At 37.8% G+C, this 20989-nt stretch overlaps 1 protein-coding gene across 1 annotated transcript in view; it reads right to left on the reverse strand.

The window, feature by feature from the left end:
- Positions 1-449: 449 nt before the first annotated feature.
- antxr1d (ANTXR cell adhesion molecule 1d) overlaps positions 450-20989 on the reverse strand; it is a 34838-nt gene continuing 14298 nt past the window's right edge. Inside the window, exons 10-18 of the mRNA XM_079842007.1 lie at positions 20189-20287; positions 19972-20041; positions 16650-16728; positions 16231-16326; positions 13484-13522; positions 12603-12704; positions 11973-12140; positions 11790-11870; positions 450-1964 (exon numbers count right to left, since the gene is read on the reverse strand). Coding sequence (XP_079698133.1) covers positions 1719-1964; positions 11790-11870; positions 11973-12140; positions 12603-12704; positions 13484-13522; positions 16231-16326; positions 16650-16728; positions 19972-20041; positions 20189-20287 — 980 coding nt within the window. The 3' untranslated portion in view covers positions 450-1718. The remainder of the gene's footprint in view (positions 1965-11789; positions 11871-11972; positions 12141-12602; positions 12705-13483; positions 13523-16230; positions 16327-16649; positions 16729-19971; positions 20042-20188; positions 20288-20989) is intronic.

Consider the following 20989-nt stretch of genomic DNA (forward strand, 5'->3'; position numbering starts at 1 on the left):
GGTCTGGTCACTGAATGATTCACCTTTGGTACAAAAGCAATCAAGCTGTAGCAGCACAGCAGGCAGAGGGACATTAGTCATAATGTGTGACTGTTAGTGCCTGTAATGGGAACATCCTCAGTGCTGCCACAGGGCTCCACGTTTTGTGGCCACTGTCAACACATTGATGTTTCTCATGAGTGTTCGGTGCACCCAGCCAAAGGAGCTGCAGTCATCAGACCATATGAATCATGTCATGTTACATGATGTGAATGAATCAAGCTCCTGCTGAGTATTAATTCCTTACAGAGCGGAATGAGGTGAACTGTAAGGCACGGGTAGAGGGAGTCAGAAAAATAAAGCTAAAACATGCAGCTCCCAGATTCTCATTCTAACTCATTATCTGTAGAATCTGGCAAAGCATTTGAATGGATATTGTTTTGATTAAAAAAAAAGGAGATTCACATCATAGGCCTACAAGAATTATTCTTCTTTATTCACTCCTATAGTGTAAATACAATTTATCTGATTGAAAAATTGATACACAACAAAGATGGTCAGCAGACAAATCAATTCTTCATGCAGAATGTCAAAAGACTGAACATTGACCAATTTTTTGAAGATGACTTAAAAAAATCCTCTGTTTATGCATATGCTGGCTGTGTTGCTTCCTCAGCTGTATTTGTACGATTTGCACAAATTGAAATAATCTGTAGAATTTTCACATTTCACTTCAGTGAACAACTGTGATTGACTATAAAGCTTGTTCAACTCAAGTTCAAACTATTTTAGAACCGAATATTTACTATTTCTTTTAGATATGGGGATATTAATATTGTTCTTATTCTCATATCGTATCAATTTATTTTTCCCAACCCATGAACACATTATTTATAACATTCATATTTTCTTGCTGTATAGGACTACTATTAAGGACCATGATCCACAAAGCAAAACAAAATACATATTATATAAAATATCATGCTGAGTGTCCCGTACCAGTGGTGGACACCCTGTCATTTTATATTCAAGTGCCTACCAGGAACTGAAGGCTAAATAAATTAGAGGTTTGTACTGCCCCGCAGTCACAGCAAGTCAGATTTTCTTTTTAAAGATGTGACCAGTTAATATTATACAAATTAAAACAGGGCATAATGTATACCACACTCACGCCACTATCCTTGAACATGTCGTCGTCTACTGACACATTAACATCATGCAAAATCTGATATACAAATACCCAGCCAACATTCAAAGTTCTTAAGTGCCTTAAAAAATGCATTAATTTTCCATGTGTGATAATCTCATGCATTGATGCAGTCCCTCTTTCAGTGCCTCTGTTTATAGTAAGAACACACTCTTAAAAATAAAGGTTAAAAAAAGGGCATTTTTGGTTCCCCAAAAAACCTTTCAATGAACAGTCCTTAAAATATATATATTTTTTTAAACGTGAAGAACATTTCAAAAATCTAAACCCCCTTTTTTTTTTTAAATTAATATTAATAAAAAGACACTTTTTAATGGAAAGGTAGTGGATGATAAAATCTTTCATTGAACCATATATCCCAATAAAGCACCTTTATTTTTAAGAGTGTTCCACAGACAAATCACATTTCATTCACCCCAAATCAACACACTTGTGTATCTGAAACAGTGGCAACCCAGTGGCTTTAGTAAATATCACAAATTTGAATTAAAGGCAGAGATTTTAGGGTAGCTGTGAAGGCCCTCCATTGTTCTCAATGCCTGTTCCCAGGGCAGGGTGGAGGTCGTGAAGGAGGGGGTCCGTGGGGGCCTGGGGGTGCCCGGGCTGGTGGAGGTCCTGGGGGTGAGCGGTTGATGGAGGGTCCCCGGGATGGTGGTCTTTTGGGCGGGGGCCGCATGAGTGGCTGATGGTCTGAAGGGGGCGGCGGAGGTGGAAGGTGGCTGCGTGGCGGTGACCTTGGCTCCTCTGCTTTCACCCGGGTAAAGTTGATACATCGCCCCTATGGAAACAAGCCAGATGGTGGGATCACTGTCAGTTCAAAGCTGAAATTGCATTGCTATCAGTAGCTATAACTTCTGGGGATAAAACGAAACCCAAACTCTTACATATTTTGTATGGATACATTGTATTTTCAACCCCTGAGGTGACAAGTTCACCACGAAATGCGTGGGATTCAAAAACAAAAGCTCAAGCGCTGGTGCAGCTGATCCTATGCAGAGTTCTCTTGCTTGCTTTCGCTCAAAAATGCCCAGGAGATGAACCCACAGCACTTCAGACATCCAGAAACTCAGCTGTCAACTGCAATTCTGTCCCTAAAATCATGGGGGTGGGGTTGAAGAGTTGCAGCGCTGCGCTTAAGGAATAATAGCTATTTGTGAAAACGGTGTTGGAACAAGAGACCGGTCTCTGAGAAATCTTACATTCTTAAAGATGAAGTGATTCATTGTTGTCAGCAAGGCTGATCGTTCAGGAGGAATCGTCAAACTTTGGGACTGACTGACCAAAGCCATTCAAAACTCACTTTACGCTTCATTAAGTGCATAAAATGAAACTCTGGATGACTCAGGATCCACGACAACACCCTTTTTTCAGGGCTTAATAAAAGTGACGTATTCATATGCAAGTGCATGAATGGAGGCAAAGCTTTAAATCTTCTTCCTGTCAAACACAGTATACTTGGCTACACGTAATAAAACATTCTAAAAATCAAAGTGATAAACACAATCGCTTGAACTTTTAAACGGTAGTTTGTTGCATAGAACAAACGCTCAGGTCCAAAAAAAGTCTTACAAGTAAGTAATAAGTTAATTCTTATATACTAATATTGCTGTTGGCTACATTTTGAATTCGGAACATTAATGTAATTAAATCCTTTAAAAAATAATAATAAGTATACAGTACTGTTGGTCAGCCTTTTATGTTTTTGAAAAAAAAAATGTATGCTCACAATAGGCCCCAAAATAGGCCCCTAGTAAAAACATCAATATTGTGAAATATTAGGATATAGCCTTTTAATTTTTTCTATTTAATATATTTTAAAATGTTATTTATTCCTGTAATGAATTTTCAATTTAAGGGTCACTTGCTGAATTAAAGCTGTATTATTATTTTTTTAAACTTGTGAACGATGGTGTATATAATTGTACTGAGTATAATAATAATATACTTTAAAAATAAATGACATTATTCAATATGCATTATAAAAGAATAAATGGTGAACAATGAAATATTAGCTAGAAAAGCATGGCAGCCATGGTTAATCAATCACAAGAACCACAACAGCAATTGTTACTATCACCTTCAACAAAAAAGCACAGTGTGAACTTATACGTGTCCTACTCTGATCTTGCTGAATTCATTTAAATTACTTTCACTCGAGTGGAAAGGAGAGCGGTTAAGGGGGGAGTCAGTCTCTGCCATGCTGTTTGAGCACTTATCAGACAAACAGATGGACAGTTTAAAGGCCACTAGCTAAATTGTCACAGGAGAGATTCCCTCCCTTTTGTTCAAGGGTCTTAAAGGACTGAGGCAGGATAGGATACGCCTTTTTATTGTGTTATAGTAATAAGGGTGGTCTCAAATCTCTAAGTATGCAGGAGTGATCCGTATAAATATGAAACAGACGGACAGAGAGGGACTCCATGTAAGGGGGTGTCTGTTTTCTATTATTGTTGTCTGAGTGTGTTGGGATGGTTTAAATGCATGCGATATTGGCAGACAAAGCTGTCAGTTCATGTATCTTTCTGTTTAGCTGTTCAATACGCCATTTATCTTTTAATGACAACTTGCAAGTGATTTTTTTTTAAAGAAAAAAGATTATCTTCAATGTAACTTGCTCCACCTCTGAAACTTTCATTTTTGGTTAACCTCACCATGCACTGTAATTTTCAAGCCCTTTCCCTCCAACCACTTGTCATAAAAGAAGAAAAAAGGTACAAAACACATAACTGTACCTTCAAAGGTAGAATTGGTCCTTAAGGTACAACTATATCATTGTTTTTCTCTACTTAGAGCAGGGGTAGGCAAGTTCGGTCCTAGTGAGTCGCTGTCCTGCAGAGCTTGGCTCCAACCCGGAAAGACGTCTATAGAAGCTCTTATTGAGAATTAACAGAGGTTTAGATGTTGATGTTTTATTGAAAATGTTCGATCACCATTATGGTGTTCAGTATTTCCTTTAGCTGGGCAGTTTGACTTGATTTTTTATGCGAGTTTGTGGTTTTTGTTACAGTGTTGACAAAACACATAATCTGTTCAAATCAAAAGAAGCCATAAACAAAAATTGTCATGAAGAAAATGTTTGACTTAACTCATAAATAATAAATAATATTCACCAACAGTACTTTCTTGCTACAGATTAGACTGAATTCTTCAGAATTCTTATTTTTAAATACATTCTAGAGGGAAAACTGTTTAGACGCACACAGATATCAAGAATCAACATATGACTCTCAACAATTGTGACATCTTTAATGCTGCAATGCATGCTGGGAGCCATGCGTTTTATACTGTGGTGGCTTAGTCAAGGGGTAGCCCAGCCCCCGGAAAGCATACCACCCATAGGCGCGGCCATTGCTAACCAAGCCATCACCTGTTGTAAGCATCCCATTGACTCCCATTCATTTTGGCCTCAATTTAAAAGTAAATATCTTTATATCTAAGGTGTTTAAAGACTCCATTCGTCCATTGTTTATTTCTAAACAAACACGACAATGTATAAAAGGCTCCATTACCTTGTATATTACAATATCGCCCCGTTGAAGCTGTTTTTGTAAAATATAGGCTAACAATTGCATCATAACCACACGACTGTGTCGCGCTGTTGAGCAAATTACCGCATAGACCCGAGGAGACGCTGGTAGGCCATCTTTTAGTGTCTATGAGGCAATCGGGGGGACGTGGAGGCATAAACACAGATAGAGATGTTGCAGATCCTGCTTCATTCATTAAAAGTTGCTCCTGCTCACCCTCCCTGTCTCTGCAAGATTCGGTGATTCAGATTTTACGTTGCACAACTACTAGAAGACTTGCCACTGTCGGACAGGCTGATCACGTCACATCTACGTCGTCAAGCTCAGTCTGAGTCTGCGCAGTACACTCAGCCATCAGGAAGTCAGTGCTTCTACCTGACTTCAATTCTCCCGGTTGAAGTCTATGGAGTCGCTCTGTCCATTTCTTTTACTGTCTATGGGCTTAGTAGGGTTGGAGCTAAACTCTGCAGGACATCAGCTCTCTAGGTCCGAACTTGCCTACCCCTGACTAGGAGGTACAAAAATGTACCCTTAAGGGTACCACCCCAGTGACGACCACTTGTACCTTAAAAGGTACAATTCTGTACTCTTTTTTTTGACAGTGTAGAGAGCACTTGTCATAAATGATCACTTTCTGCAATGATCGGTTTTGTTTTGATTCTCAATTTTTTAAAAGCCTTTTTTTTTTCTTTTTTTTTTTTAAATTAAGACTTCAATTAATAGTAAAATTCCACCGAATTGAATTGAATAATCCTTACATATTTTTGAATAATTGATTAAGGATTGTTCTATTATTTAATTTAAATATGTAATGTTTATTCAATTCTATTGAATGTAATTTTACTATTAGTTAAAACGTGTAAATCTTAAAAAAGGCTTAAACTGTTTTTCTAGTGTATTAAGTATTCTTAAACAAATGAAAATACCTAAAGAAATATAAATATAAACATCTCACCTCTCTCACTCTCTCTCTCTCTCTCTCTCTCTCTCTCTCTCTCACACACACACACACACACACACACACACACACACACACACACACACACACACACACACACACACACACACACACACACACACACACACACACACACACACACACACACACACACACACACACACACACACACACACACACACACACACACACACACACACACACATGTTGGGTTTTCATGTTTTATGGGGACTTTCCATAGGCGTAATGGTTTTTATACCGTACATACTGTATTTCATTTCCCCCTACACTGCCACTGCCCCTAAACCTACCCATCACAGGAGACATTCTGCATTTTTACATTTTCAAAAAACATCACTTAGTCTGATTTATAAGATGTTTTCCTCATGGGGACCAAAAATGTCCCCACAAGGATGAGGATTTCGGATATTGCCATCTTTGTGGGGACATTTTGTCCCCATAACATAGGGATTACCAGTCCACACACACACACACACACACACACACACACACACACACATACACACACGGTTTCCATGTTATGGGGACTTTCCATAGACATAACTGTTTAAAGGTCCCGTTTTTCGTGTTTTTTTGAAGCTTTGATTGTGTTTACAGTGTGCAATATAACATGTGTTCATGTTTCATGTGTAAAAAAACACAGTATTTTTCACACAATTTACTCATCTGTATACTACTGTTTTCACTGTCCTCAAAACGGCCTGAGAATTTCCTCGTTCTATGAAGTCCCTCCTTCAGAAATACGTAACGAGTTCTGATTGTGCCAGCGGTTCCCGTGTTGTGATTTGACAGCAGCTTAGGGCACGTTGCCCGGAAAGGTCACGCCTCTTACCATAACGGGGAGATGAATACGCTCAAACTACAGCCCCTGAAGGCCAAACAAAGGTGATTTGACTCTGGGATGAAAATAACAGCGTCTGAACGACAAACGCGACCGAACCGAACGCAACACTTCATCTTCTCCACGAGGGAGCAACAAGACCACGCCCCCTTTTTCGCGTATTCTTGTGGGCGGAGGTTAGTCGACAAACTGCTCTACTGACGTAATTAAAGCAGGATGTACCAAGTCCAAACCGGCCGTTCGCTGTAGGCTTTGAAAGGGAACTTCTGTCAAATAAAATATCCCGCTTGGCATTGAACTTTGAGCTTTATAATTTTACAGGTATTATTTATGCTCTAACAGCAACATTACACACTAACTAAAGTTTGAAAAATGGGATCACGAAGAACAGGACCTTTAATACTGTACAAAGTGTATATTCTATCCCCAAACCCTAAACCTGCCCATCACAGAATATGTGCTGCATTTTTACAGTTTCAGAAGAAAAAAATGTAAGTATTATAAGCGGTTTTCCTCATGGGGACCAAAAAATGTCCCCACAAGATCAACAATTACTGATATTATCTTAATGTAAATACTAATATAAATGTATTAAATTTAAATCTTAAATTATTTATTTAAAAAAAAAATACTATTATTGTGTGACAGAATAAAACTGCTTCAATAACTGTAAACAGTTTTTTAAAAAAAAGGTTGTAAAAACACCTGTATTATTTGTAATTGTTCAACTGGCCCCTGATGGAAAGCAGCACCTTGCTAGTGGCCCCCAGGTAATTTGAGTTTGAGACCCCTGATCTAAACCCTGTAGAATCTTGTAGCCTGCTGGGGGTCATCCATAGTAGTTAAAACACCATATGGACAGATTTCTCTTCCCTACTCCCTCCACCCACATCTGCACAGTATTCATGAGTCTCCATTCTCTTTCAGCCCATATGCTCACCCTTGTGCAGGCCTGTTGGTGTGCTGCTCGCCAAATTGTCCTTTTCGCTGCACAAGACTGGCAAAGTGATGGCTTTGCCCCCACCACCCGCCTCCCCAGCCAGACAGACATGAATCAATCACCACCACCCCCCACCAACCTGACAATAGCCTATCACTAGAAAACTCCGCTCCCCCTTTGCCGAATGGGCCCCATGTCACGTTATGGGACTCTCTGTTTAATAAGCTGTTAAATCAGACCACCAAGCGTTGGGTACGTGAGGGTTAGACTCTAATGTAGAATCGCAGATAAGCGGAGAACAATCGGAGGAGCATGTCATTCACTTTGACTCGTAAATTATGTTAAAAAGCCATTTCCCTCTGTTGAGTCTTTCTTGACAACTTTTACATTCCTGTAGGTCATTAGGAGAAACAAAACAAAAACACTCTCTATTCCACAGAGTTTCTTGTCTCAATTGTAGGTGGCACTCAGACGTGAGGGGGCAGATACTGAGCATGTGAGGTGAAGCTTGTAAACTGGCCAGACAAAGACTTTCAACAACAAGAGCTTCTTTCTTTACACAACAACTATAAGTGAGTAATAAAGCAAGGCTGTCACCTTTGCATCACAATGAGTGCACTGAGGCCAATGGGTAAAGAGTTTGACCCAGGACTCATCTATACATTATCTCAGGTCAAGATGTTAACATATAAAGGGATAGTTCACCCAAAAATGAAAATTCTGGTCCATTCAAACAGGACATAGTATTTTTTTCCCCTCCATACTATGGAAGTCAATGGGGCCCACCAACTGTTTGGTTACCCATGTTCTTCAAAATATCTTCTTGTTCTATATGGCACCAAAAATGGTTCTTGGCTCGTAATCATAGGGGAACCTTTTTAAGTGCTTTATAGCACCAATTTTGGTGCTTCAGTGGTTCTTCAGCGGTTCTTCAGAGGTTCTTCACCAGTTCTTTGACTAAGGTGCTATATAGCACCCCTAACTATGGTGCTATATAGCACCGCTACTATATACAGAACATGTTAAGATATGGTGCTATATCGCACCAAAAGTGGTTCCCCTATGATTACGACGAAGAACCATATTTGGAGCCATATAGAACCTTTGTTTTTTTTTTAGAGTGAAGAAAGAAATTCATACAGGTTTTGAACAGCTTGAGGTTGAGTAGATGATGACAGAATTTTCATTTTTGGTTGAACTATCCCTTTAATATTCATTTAAAATATAAGATCAATGTGACTTCAAAGACTTGGACAACACTGTTCAATATATTTCAATTACTTGCATTTATAATATAATAACACCGATATTTTGAAACTAATAAAATGAAAGTATAGACAGTCGCTGCCAGAGCCAATAGAAATCATAACTAGAATAATAATGACAGAAATATTATCTAGATTTGCACTGCATAGAGGAAAATACTGTTTAGAAGACAGCAAAAAATTACTTTTGAAGTTTTATGTAAATATAGATTTTAGGGCTAATTATATATCCGAGTTGTTTTGTTTTGCCATTGCCCTTACAAAATGTTACCATGGTAAAAGTAGTTTATTCCAAAATTCCTTAGCTTCTTGCTACAGTAAATCACAAATAACTATATGAGACTTCTTCCAAATACTGTAAAAGGTTTCACAATCTGTCATTTTCATGTATTTGTTTTTATTGACAATAGTGGCTAATTCCAAATGACCCCAGTTTTACTGTAGTAATCGAAAAAATAATAATTCCGTATGCAATAGGTGTTGGAAACATGACCAATCGCAATCCAGAATACAAGGAATGGCATCATAGTGGTTGGTTACATTTTGAATTCACAAGCATCCATCAGTGTAAATAAATGGAAGATTTTCAAATTGCAATTTCATTAAATTAATATATATATAGGCTAAAAATATCCTTAAAATACTTAACTGAATTAACTGCAGAAGTTCAATACTTATGCTTGGGTTTTTGAAATATGTGACCCTAAAGCCTGGACCACAAAACTAGTCATAAGTCGCATGGGTATATTATAGTCAACAATACATTGTCTGGGTCAAAATTATTGATTTTTCTTTTATGCCAAAAATCATTAGGATATTAAGTAAATACCATGTTCCATAAAGATATTTAGTAAATGTATTACCGTAAATATATAAAATATTTATTATTATTAGTAATGTGCCTTGCTTAGGACTTCATTTGGACAACTTTAAAGGTGATTTTCTCAATATTTAGATTTTTTTGCACCCTCAGACTCAAGATGTTCAAATAGTTGTATCTCAGCCAAATATTGTCCTATCCTAACAAACCATACATCAATGAACAGATTATTTATTCAGCATGTATAAATCTCAATTACAGAAAATGTACCCTTATGACTGGTTTTGTGGTCCAGGGTCACATATGTGTTATAAAGGGAGAAAGATGTGAACTAATTTAGAACAAATCCCTAACCAATGTGTTTGACAAATATCAATACAGTGCTGGTTTACAAGCAATATAACGATAGTGTGTTTAGTTGCAATCTATATTTGAACTCCACAAGACTAGAGCCATATACATAAGAGGCCCTTTGGTAGGAATAGAAAACAGAAGAAAAGACAGACGAGACAGAGACAAAGGAGAAAGAGACAGACAGAGGATCAGTCACAGCTAGGGAATGCAAAGAGTTATAAAGAGAAAGATGTGGACTAATATAGAGATTAGGCCGTCTGTAGCTGAGCAGAGGTCTTGTTTGGGCACAGCGAGTTGTTTGTGTCTGCCGTCTAGTGAGCTGCAGGTGGGCATGAAACACACAACTACGCCCCAAATCTCCCTGAATGGCACAGCTGTTTCCATCCAAACCTCATCCTTTACAGAGTCTGCTGCCTTTACCAGCACCATCTAAAGCTCATGCAAAGTACATTGAGCAGCTGGACACATGGCGGTCCCTCAGACAAGTGGCCCATTATGGAGCCGTGAAGAATAAAACCAAAGTAAATCAGATCGGTCCATCTACAGTGGGAACGGAGCTATAGTCTGCCCATGTCAATGGGATCATACTGTACGGCCCGCGGCACTGCGGCCCACATGAAAGATTCCTTTCACAGACACACAGATGTGTTGCCATGACACAGCTTGTGCTGATGGAATAATGCGGGGTGCAGAGAGCAGGGCTCAGACACTGAGGGACGTCTCTTACAAAAGGCGCAAGAGAATGAGAGACTGTGCTCGGCCACACGACTGCACCATGTGAGGAGGAATTAAGAGCAGTGTAATTACACTGCTATTTCCTGTCCCTGGCATTTTCAGGAGGGATGGGAATGTCACAACAGATCTGTTCCAAAAACACGTGAACTTCCTTCTATGGCAGCATCCCATAAGCAAACAGATTTAATTTTTAAATCATAATAATCTATTTATATTGATACATTTCACTATGGAATTATTATTATTATATTAAAGGAGTCTCTAATGAACACCAAGGCAGAATTTACTAAAACAGTTATATTGTGAAATATTATTACAATTTAATATATGAAAATATTTGAAAAGTGTATTTTTATATTTCAGTAGCCATTACTCCAGTCTTTAATGTCACACGATCCTTCAGAAATCTAATATGCTGATTTTGGTGATCAAGAAAAATTCTTATTATTAATTTTGAAAACAGTTGTGCTGCTTAATATTTTTTGTCAACCTTTTTTTTTTTTTTTGCATTCTTTGATGAAAATAAAGTTCAAAAGAACAGAATCTGAAATAGAAATAGTTTGTAACATTGTAAATGTCTTTACTGACACTTTTGATCATTTTAATGCATCCATAAGCGGTAGAGAATTGATAATCTATGTTTAAAACTTGGTGCAATGCTTTTTGGGATTGCCGTCTCTGCAAAGCATACAAATGATTTATTATTGGGCCAAAATTTGATATCTTAAGAGGCAGCATAATCAAGTTGCCTAGCATTTGGACCATAGCCTTCACAATCACGTCTATGATAAAATGCTGCCTATGGAGGAAGATCACTAGGTTTTTGAACAGAAAAAATTTATGTGAATACTTGAGAAAAGCCATTCATCAGTTTTTCTAAAATCCACATGAAACACTTGCTCTGTGATATCAAGGAAAAAACACCCCTGCAACAATATAATACATTTTTTAAAACATAAATATTTATATATAATAAATAGATAGATTTAGATAGATAGATAGTCAAGTAGAATAAATAGGATAAACATGAAGCTCAGTCGATCCTGCTTATGAGGGATATTATGAAATATTCCAGCACAATTTTCAGGTCACTATTCTGAGAATGAATTGCGTCTGTAACTTGAATGGGTTCAAGGTTGTACCTGATCTCCAGGCTGGGGTCTCATGAGTGACACCTGGTCGTATCCTCGACGGAAAAGAGCCCACAATGCATCCAGTTTCCCCTATTACACATAGAATTGTTCTGTTAAAACCTTTTGACCTTAAAACATTTCAAATATTAAACAGATGGTTTCATATTAAATTTGATGGAAAAACTCCTGTACCTTAATAGGACTGTACCACTTTCTGTGATGGGCAGGTCTGCGCCCATGAGGCTTTCTAAGTTTGGGTTCATAGGGCTCGTATTCGTCTTCAGGCATTTTCACCACAGCGTTCTTTGGCTTCTCCAGTTTTGCTCCTTCCTCCGTGGAGCCCTTGTCCCCCCAGCGCACCTAAAGACCAGTGGAACACAGTCCACTTATAACCACACAGACTATGGAAAACGGTTGTTTCTACCTGAAAACAATATTAAGAAGCTTGCATGTTTCAATGATCCTGAGAGCAAAAGATAATTCACTAGAGCTGTGTTTAAGTAGTGCACTTAACATATAATAGGTACTATGGCTGTAAAAAAAGGTGTGTATTTTACAAAGACAATAATGAATATGTCCAATATTGCTACCTTTGCAAATTACAGGAGTAAATCTTCAGGCATCAGCATGTCTTATGATGTCACATGATCTAGTTATGGCACCAGGCAGACAGGGAGCATTTAAGGTCACAGTGATGTGTTCTAGTGCCTCGAGGGTTCATAACATCACTCGTCACGTATGGTCTTCATCCCCCTGTAGCCTGTGTTAACCTATGATCAAATGACACCCTATATAAAGGCATATCGTGTATATATGCATCACCTCCATTCTTTTAATTCCACCAACTCCTCTTCCACCATAGTAGGATGCATCTACTGTAGGCCATTTCTTTTTGGGCATGCCATCGTCATCATCCTCAGGCTCCTGTTGAGCACACAAAACTTACGTAAAACTAATATCACACTAGTAATAATTAGCTAAATGACATGTAGACAACAGCATTCCTTTTCCATCTATTTGGTTGGAATTGTCTTTTCAATTCGCCATTAGCAATGAATTAGCATTAGCCTAAACGGACAGAATAAACACAAAGACGCTGTCAAATAATGTTAGCAAAAAAAAAGTATCAACCACATTGTGTTTCCAAATCAAAGGGAAGCCTTAGAGACAGAGCTCCTTGTTTGCGCTCTCAGTGTTAAGAAGCACAGATGCACACACTAAAGCCATTTCCACAAAGCTCTTTTATTTCCTATCAGCCTCAGTGACTGCTTGCCTTTGACCTCTGGAAACAAAGCAAACACAAGAGGATCATTATGAGCCCTTTTCCCTGAATTTTGCCATTCAGTCATCCTGCGGTTGAGCCTGTGTGTCCACTTACACTGCTCACTTGTCTTTATTTACACGGCTGTGCCATAGAAAATGCCCTTAAATGGTGACGGACAGTTTTTCAAAGCAGTTGCACTTATAGTTAGTAGCTGATATTGGCAGTGTTACGGAATGTGGTTTACAAGGAATTATGGCATTTCTGGAACGCACTGGATTCAGCTTATGAGAGTTAGTCGTTTTATCATGTGCAATCTATTTTTTTTAATTGCCCTGATTCATATCAACTCTAAATTTCCATGGTTCATTTAAGTGTATGGTTGAGCCTAAATACACACATACACAAACATGAGCACAGAGTTAGAAGGAGTTAGACTCACAGGCTCAGGGGGAGGGGGTGGAGGCACTTCCTTGATGACCTGAAATAAAAATAATTTTCAGCAAAAGAATGTAATCTAAGCAAAGAGCAGTACAGTATAAACAGGAACACTATAACAGTACATTATAAAGTATGAAAGTATAAAAGCATTATAATGCATGAAGCATAAGCCGAGTTTATTGTTAAATCATTGTTTGAGTATGAATAACACAAACGTATTATTTATAATAATAATAATAATAATTATTATTATTATTAATATACTAATATTGTTAAATCATTGTTTGAGTGTGTGAATAACACAAATAAATGTATTATAAATAATAACAATTATTATTATGAAAATACCAATATTGTTAAATCATTGTTTGAGTGTGTGAATAACACAAATAAATGTATTATAAATAATAACAATTATTATTATTATTATGAATGTACCAATATTGTTAAATCATTGCTTTAGAATGTTATTTATGTTATATGTTCCCCATGTCTTTTCAGAACTTTTGTTGTATTTCATGTTTCTTGCTACATGTTTGTAGTTTGTGGTAGATCCTCTAATTTTCTGAGTTGATCCGCATCTTACAATGTATTATTATTAATATACCAATGTTGTTAAATTATTAAGTGTGTGAATAACACAAATAAACGCATGATTTATAATAATAATAATGTATACTGACATTATGCCTGGTTATTATGCCTGGACATTATGCCTGCCTGGTTATTATTAATATTAAGGAAGAAGAAGAGTATACTGATATTGTTAAATCATTGTTTGAGTGTATGAATAACAAATAAAAGCATGATTTATAAATAACAACAATTCCATTAAAAGGTTAGTTCACCCAAAAATGAAAATTCTGTCATTAATTACTCACCCTCATGTTGTTCTAAACCTGTAAGACCTTCTTTGGTCTTCAGAACACAAAAACTAAGATATTTTTGATGAAATCCGAGAACTTTTGGAACCATCCATAGACAGCAATGTCATTGCAACTTTCAAGGCCCAGAAAGGTAGTAAAGACATCGTTAAAATAGGGCAAATTGACTAAAGTAGTTAAACCTTAATGCTATGAAGCAATGATAATACTTGTTGTGTGCAAAAAACAAACAAAAATAACTTTATTCAACAATTTCTTCTGGTCTGCGTCAGTCTCCAATGCTGTTGACGTAGTAAACACAGTACAGCGTTTCCGAGTTCTACGTCAGAATGCCGACCCACCATTGGCTGACACTGTTCATGTGAGCACCACGACACATGGCAATAATGAGCCGGCATTCTGACAGAACCTGGAAGCGCTGTACTGTTTTTACTACGTGAATAGCGTAGGAGAATGGCGTTGAAGAGAAAAGGCTGTTGAACGAAGTTTTGGCACACAAAAAGTATTCTCGTTGCTTCATAACATTAAGGTTGAACCACTGTAGTGACATGGACTATTTTAACAATGTCTTTAGGGCCTTTCAGGGCCTTGAAAGTTGCAATGACGCTGCTGCCTATGGATGGTTCAGAAACCTCTCAGATTTCATCAAAAACTAAAAAAAAATTCCCGAAGATAATAATTATAATAATTTGTTACATTTATATAGCGCTTTTCTAGGCACATAAAAACGCTTTACATAGAAGGAGGGAATCTCCTCATCCACCACCAATGTATAGCATTCACCTGGATGATGCGAGGGCAGCCATATTGCGCCAGAACGCTCACCACACACCAGCTGATTGGTGGAGAGGAGACCAAGTGATGAAGCCAATCATATGGGGATGATTAGGAGGCCATGATGGACAGGGGCCAATGGGCAAATTTTGCCAGGATGCCGGGGTTCCACCCCTACTCTTTATCGAAGGACATCCTGGGATTTTTAATGACCACAGAGAGTCAGGACCTCGGTTTAACGTCTCATCCGAAGGACGAAGATGAACGAAGGTCTTACGGTTTGAGAATGACATGAGGGTGAGTAATTAATGACAGAATTAAAAATTTTTTGGTGAACTAACCCTTTAAGCACTAAAAACGGCTTGTATAATGAGTCTTTAACATAAGGGGCCCTATCATACATCCGGCGCAATGCGACGCTAGGCACAACACTTTTTTTGCTAGTTTTAGCCCGACGCAGTTATCATTTTCACATCCAGCGCCCACGTTGTGTAAATAGCAAAATGCACTCACGCCAAACTTGCCAAATATTAAAAATAAAAGGATTACAATGTAAAAGATTATTATTGTGTACATAACGTTAAAAATGGATGGTCATTGCATGTATCAGAATTACCTATTTGCAGCAATGATTAATGAAATTGGCTAGTTATTTGACCAATCGTGTTAATACACACATGTATTTAAACTGACTCGTCAGGTTGAGGGTGTCTATATCCCGGCATGTAAATAGCGAATCTGCCATGGTGCAAACACAACTGGCTTTTAAAGGGAATGGGAGATGACATTCTGATTGGTTTATTGCACGTTACGCCAAAACACAACCATGACTCATTAAGAGTATAACCTGACCACTTTTTCAGTCGTTAAACTAGCAAAAGTGGATTCGGACACGTCCTAAGTGCACCTGTGCCATGCACTTTAGACAATGCGCTTAGATCGGTAAAATAGGGCCCAAGATGTTTTGAGTTATTTTATGCAATGACATTTATACATTTTAAATTGTGGCTTACTACTTTACTACTACTTTTTTTCCCCACTGTAAATATTAATTCTGTACAGCTTCAACCGGTGAGACGTACAGACGTACCACTGTACAGCACAGAGGCCAGAACCACCACATCAGCACCAGACCCAACAACAGGAAAACAGCCAGTAACGAGATGAGCAGGATGGTCCCATCAAACTGCACTCAGAGAGAAACAAACATAGTATTTACTGGCATAAAACACATGAGAACAGGTAAGGAAAAGAGGGGAAATGGCTGCTCCAAGAGATGGAATTTGTTTTTTGTTTTTACTGCTAATTTTAACTTACGTGAGAAAACCAGACTCCTCTGATGAAAGAAAGCAGAGGAGACCTCATAAGAGAAAAAGAAAGGGTAAGAGAGAAGGGAAAAGAACCAAACAAGTTGTAGACAGACAAGTTGAGAAAGACATTCAGAGAGGTTGAATTACTTTGTTTTTACAGGCAGAAGTGGTTTTGTCAAAGGAAGACAGATTTACTTACACATTCAGCAGTAGTGATGTGCACTGAGCTTGTGATGTAGGACAAACCCTCATTCATGCTAACCTGCAGATAGATCACCCTGCAACACAACAAAAACACCTCAGTCACACCTGCTGAATAGGCACATTCATTGCATTCCTCTGATGGACATGTGTGAGCTTGTTATGTGGTTATTATTAAAGCCATTAGGATCAACATTTTCTTGTTAAAATGTGTAATCTGGAGGCAGGATTAAAAAAAAAAAAGAATGGTTAATGTTTGTTTCTCACAGCTGCCTGAATGACTTCCAATGCATTCCTCTTGGATGGATAACAACTCAACACTCAAAGACTAGCAGGCTGAAGTCATGTAGGCACAGGAACTTGACTGATAAGTGCTATCTAAGGTAGAAAATTTGTTTTATATCCTGGAATACAAACAGCCAAAGACACTGGAAAAACTGATTAGCTTCTCAATATCTATGTTCTCAAAGTCACACATGAGATTCAATGGGAACCAAATTGAGACTTTTGCTAAAGTCTCCTGCTTCTCAGGATTTTCCTCCGATTAAAGGCCCTAAATAATGTCACGTTTCTGATCAAAAGTTTCAGAAGAGATCTTAACTTGTCTAAATGATCTATATTATTACAATCTAAAAAGTGTTTTTTTTTTTTTTTTTTTGTGCATATATTTTAAAATGTAATTTATTCCTAATGGCAAAGCTGGATTTTCAGCAGCCATTACTCCAGTAGTGTCACATGATCCTTCAGGAATCATTATCACATGCTGATTTGCTGCTCAATAAACATTATTATGAATATTGAAAACAGTCGTGCTGTTTAATATTTATTTGTGGAAACCATGAAGCAAAGAAAGCAATTATCTGAAATAGAAATCATTGTAATATCATAAATTATTTTAGTCACTTTTGTCCTTGCATGAAAAATATTACTGACCACAACCTTTTGAATGAGAAAAAGATTATGTTAATTGATCCATGTAATATATAATGATTATATGTGATATGTGGATCTTAAAATGAAGTCTTCTTTTAAGATGTTCAGTAAAACATGTTTTAAAATCCTGAGATAAGAAAGAGATGAAAAAGAAGGGTTTGTCATGTGACTGATGACAGTCTATGAAGACTTGTCTATGGACATCAAAACTGACAATGCCACGTCCAGTTCCCCCAGACAACTTTCTCAAAAATGGAATTTCTCCCAATATCAGAGATTTGGCTCTACCATGGGCATTCAGAGCGCTGGTAGTGGGAAAAGTCTCAGCTTTCTTGATTTAGGCGATCCCTATTCCTCTGCATTGGTGGAGCTGAAAATAAGTTACTAAAGGGGTATTGCCCCAACTCCTCTCTGTCGGTCCTGCACAACCCTTCCGGTGCCACTCTGTTGGCAGGATGGGGGATGGGCTCAAAGGGGGCACAAGAGAAAGGGGGGGGGGGGGTTGTGTGGAGAGAGGTCCAGTGACAGATCCATCTCATTTTCCATCAATCAGGAAGCGGCTGGCTCTTTTTGAGCACGTCTTCAGGAGGCCACTCAGTCACCACGCGTTTAGGTGACAGCACTGACAGCTTCGACTCACAAGACGTGGATGCAGAGGAGGAGGAGACGGCAGACTTTGCCCTAAAATTGCCTTTTCTCACTCCTCAAAAATTAAGGAACGCCACTTAAATGACCTTTTACAATGAAATCAGCTTATACAGACATAATTTGACTCAATGGTTGGTCTTATTACTGTGCATCACAACATAAAATGTGCATAACAGGATGGCAATATGTTTAATTTCAAGAGACTCTCCATTGGCTCTAATTAGCCTGAATAATCCCACCCCTCCTTTTAACTGGATTATGATGGCATGTTTCATCTCAATTTTTCCCCTTATATGAATACATTCCACATCTGGCTGACTTTTGAGAGACCCAGACTCTACGAGATCTCTGAAACCAAATAATGGCATGCAGACATTTCAATATATCGCAAAATAAACTTCATCGCAGTATAACAATATAAAATAATACAATATAATAAAAAAACTAAAATTTTCAGATATAACTAGGCCTACTATAATTAGAAAAATAAAACTGAAATTAATATAAAGCTAGAAATATATAAAAATGACAAAAGCTTATAATTACTAAAACTTAATCTTAATAAAATATTTAAATGTAAAAATATTCAAAATATCTGACTTGAAATATACTGAAATTATTTTTATTATCTTATGTGCATATTATCTTTAAGCTTCTCCTAATAAAGGAACAGTCCATTATAATGTACAAAACACCTGCCTAGTCAAAATCGCAACAATATTACAGTAATATCAATGCTGGAGTACCCCAAGGTCATTTTTACTATAATCAATATATTAGATGGCGCCAGCTGCTTTTATATGAAAAAGGAGAGTGAGTCTGTGGTGTGATATGAGAGAAATAAAAAAATTGTGCCCGTTTCAGTTACTGAATGAGTGGACTGATATACAGTAGAGCATTGGACGATCATGAAAATTAAGAAATATTTGACTGCTGGATGACGCAATTGCCCTATTAGTAATGACTATTCTAGAAAGCTAAAAGACTATGCATTCAATATTCTTGGGCAATGTTGTTATTAATTCACAAATGTGCATTATGATAAAATGTTTAACAAATACGGCCAAGAACACATGAATCAGCCAAAATAGTTTTGAATGAATGTAAAATGCTGAATATCGATATATCAACATATGCTGCTTTAGTGTCACATTAGCAAATACCATCCAGTGTGTAGTGATGTAGTATGACCAAGAGTTAAAAAAAACAGCCTTGTTTTGCTTAAGGTGCCATGAGACGCTCCTTCATTGGCATCTCAAGGAATTTTCCTGACAAGAACAAGACAGATGAAATCCTCAAGGTGTCTAGAGCCGCTGGTACGCATAATTATTTAGAAGGCTCGCAGGGAAATGAGCCGCCAGCAGCAGCTCATTTGTTGTAGAAGGCCTGTAAAGTAACCTGTAGTCAGTCTCCGGGGCTCCTCTCCGGCTGATGTGGATACGGACGGCTCTGTATTTCACTGTCTGTTCTTTTCTCTCTCAGCTCAGAAAACCACCGGAGCTTTGGGCTAACATGCACACTCACTCAACTTCTCATGCAGGTCAAGCCCATGGTGACTAATCTTTCAGAGAGGCTAATTATACGCTCATCTCGGGTTTTTTACACCACATGTCTGTTGTCTCAGTGTGTTAGGGTGCGTGGAGATTGACTGATAAGAATAATTCCAAATGACATTGACCCTAATTTTTCAAGGGTGCCAATGCATTAAGAAATAAAGTGGCAGGATGAAGAGCACCTACTTTCCAGCCTCATTAATGATCGGCGCGGGACAAAGAAGGAGCGTATCTTCGACACTGACAGGTCTTTCATCTGAAAGTTAAAAAGAAAAAGGTATATTTATGATGATTAAACACTATATAAAAGAAACAGTCATATACATAGAGTGCATATAGTGTTGCATACATCATGAAGTCTTAAAAAATGTCTTTAAGGGAAAAGTAATGTAATATTACTTACTCAGAGTAACTGTGTCATTGACTCTGAAGCTGCACAGAACCTGATTGATGTTTCTGGCATGCAAAAATCCATTTCCCCTCACAACCACTTGGAAAGAATCTTAAAGAAACACAAAACAAAAATATAATAATAAACATTTAGCAAGTCCCTTTACTACATAGTGAAATTCTTCTGCTTTTTTCCAGAGAAAAGGCAACCAAAAAGTAGACAAAATACTGTTTTTATGTGCTATTTATATTGAAATACAGTATAGTATGAGAAAAAAGCCTACACAAGGCGGTGCCTGTTTTTTAGATCTTTGTCTCATGTAGACCTTTAAAAAAAAAAAAGCCATACTGTGAAATTATAAAGTGTGCTCAGCCAGAGGGCAGGTTTTCTTATTTTTTTTCCACCCTTAACCTTTCAGGAATACTCAACTCAACTGAGCAAATGCATATGCTCCAGTGGTGCTAATAATAAAAGTGTAGAGGTTCACAAATCTCTTGGAGTCGTGTAGCTGGGGGTGCTGCGTTGGTGGCCGACAAAGCTGGCTGCCTGACCTTTGAGACCCCCCAGGCGATGCTGTAGACCCTCTGACGGCTGCTAAGCAGCATATGTTAGAGAGAAAAACACCCTCACTTAGAACCTGTCTCAGCGGGCGTCAAAGGATGCTGAGTGGATGTGACCTTACTCATGGCACTGAGGGAGATTTGAGTGGATTTGTACTGATTCATCTCTGAATAATGCTACACTTTTAGAAAATGTTCTGGTTGGTAAACCTTTAACATTTAAGTGTGTAAAGTTCACAGGATGAAAAACATT

This window comes from Gobio gobio (assembly GCF_949357685.1).
Source record: "Gobio gobio genome assembly, chromosome: 18".
In the NCBI taxonomy this organism is placed as follows: Eukaryota; Metazoa; Chordata; class Actinopteri; order Cypriniformes; family Gobionidae; genus Gobio; species Gobio gobio.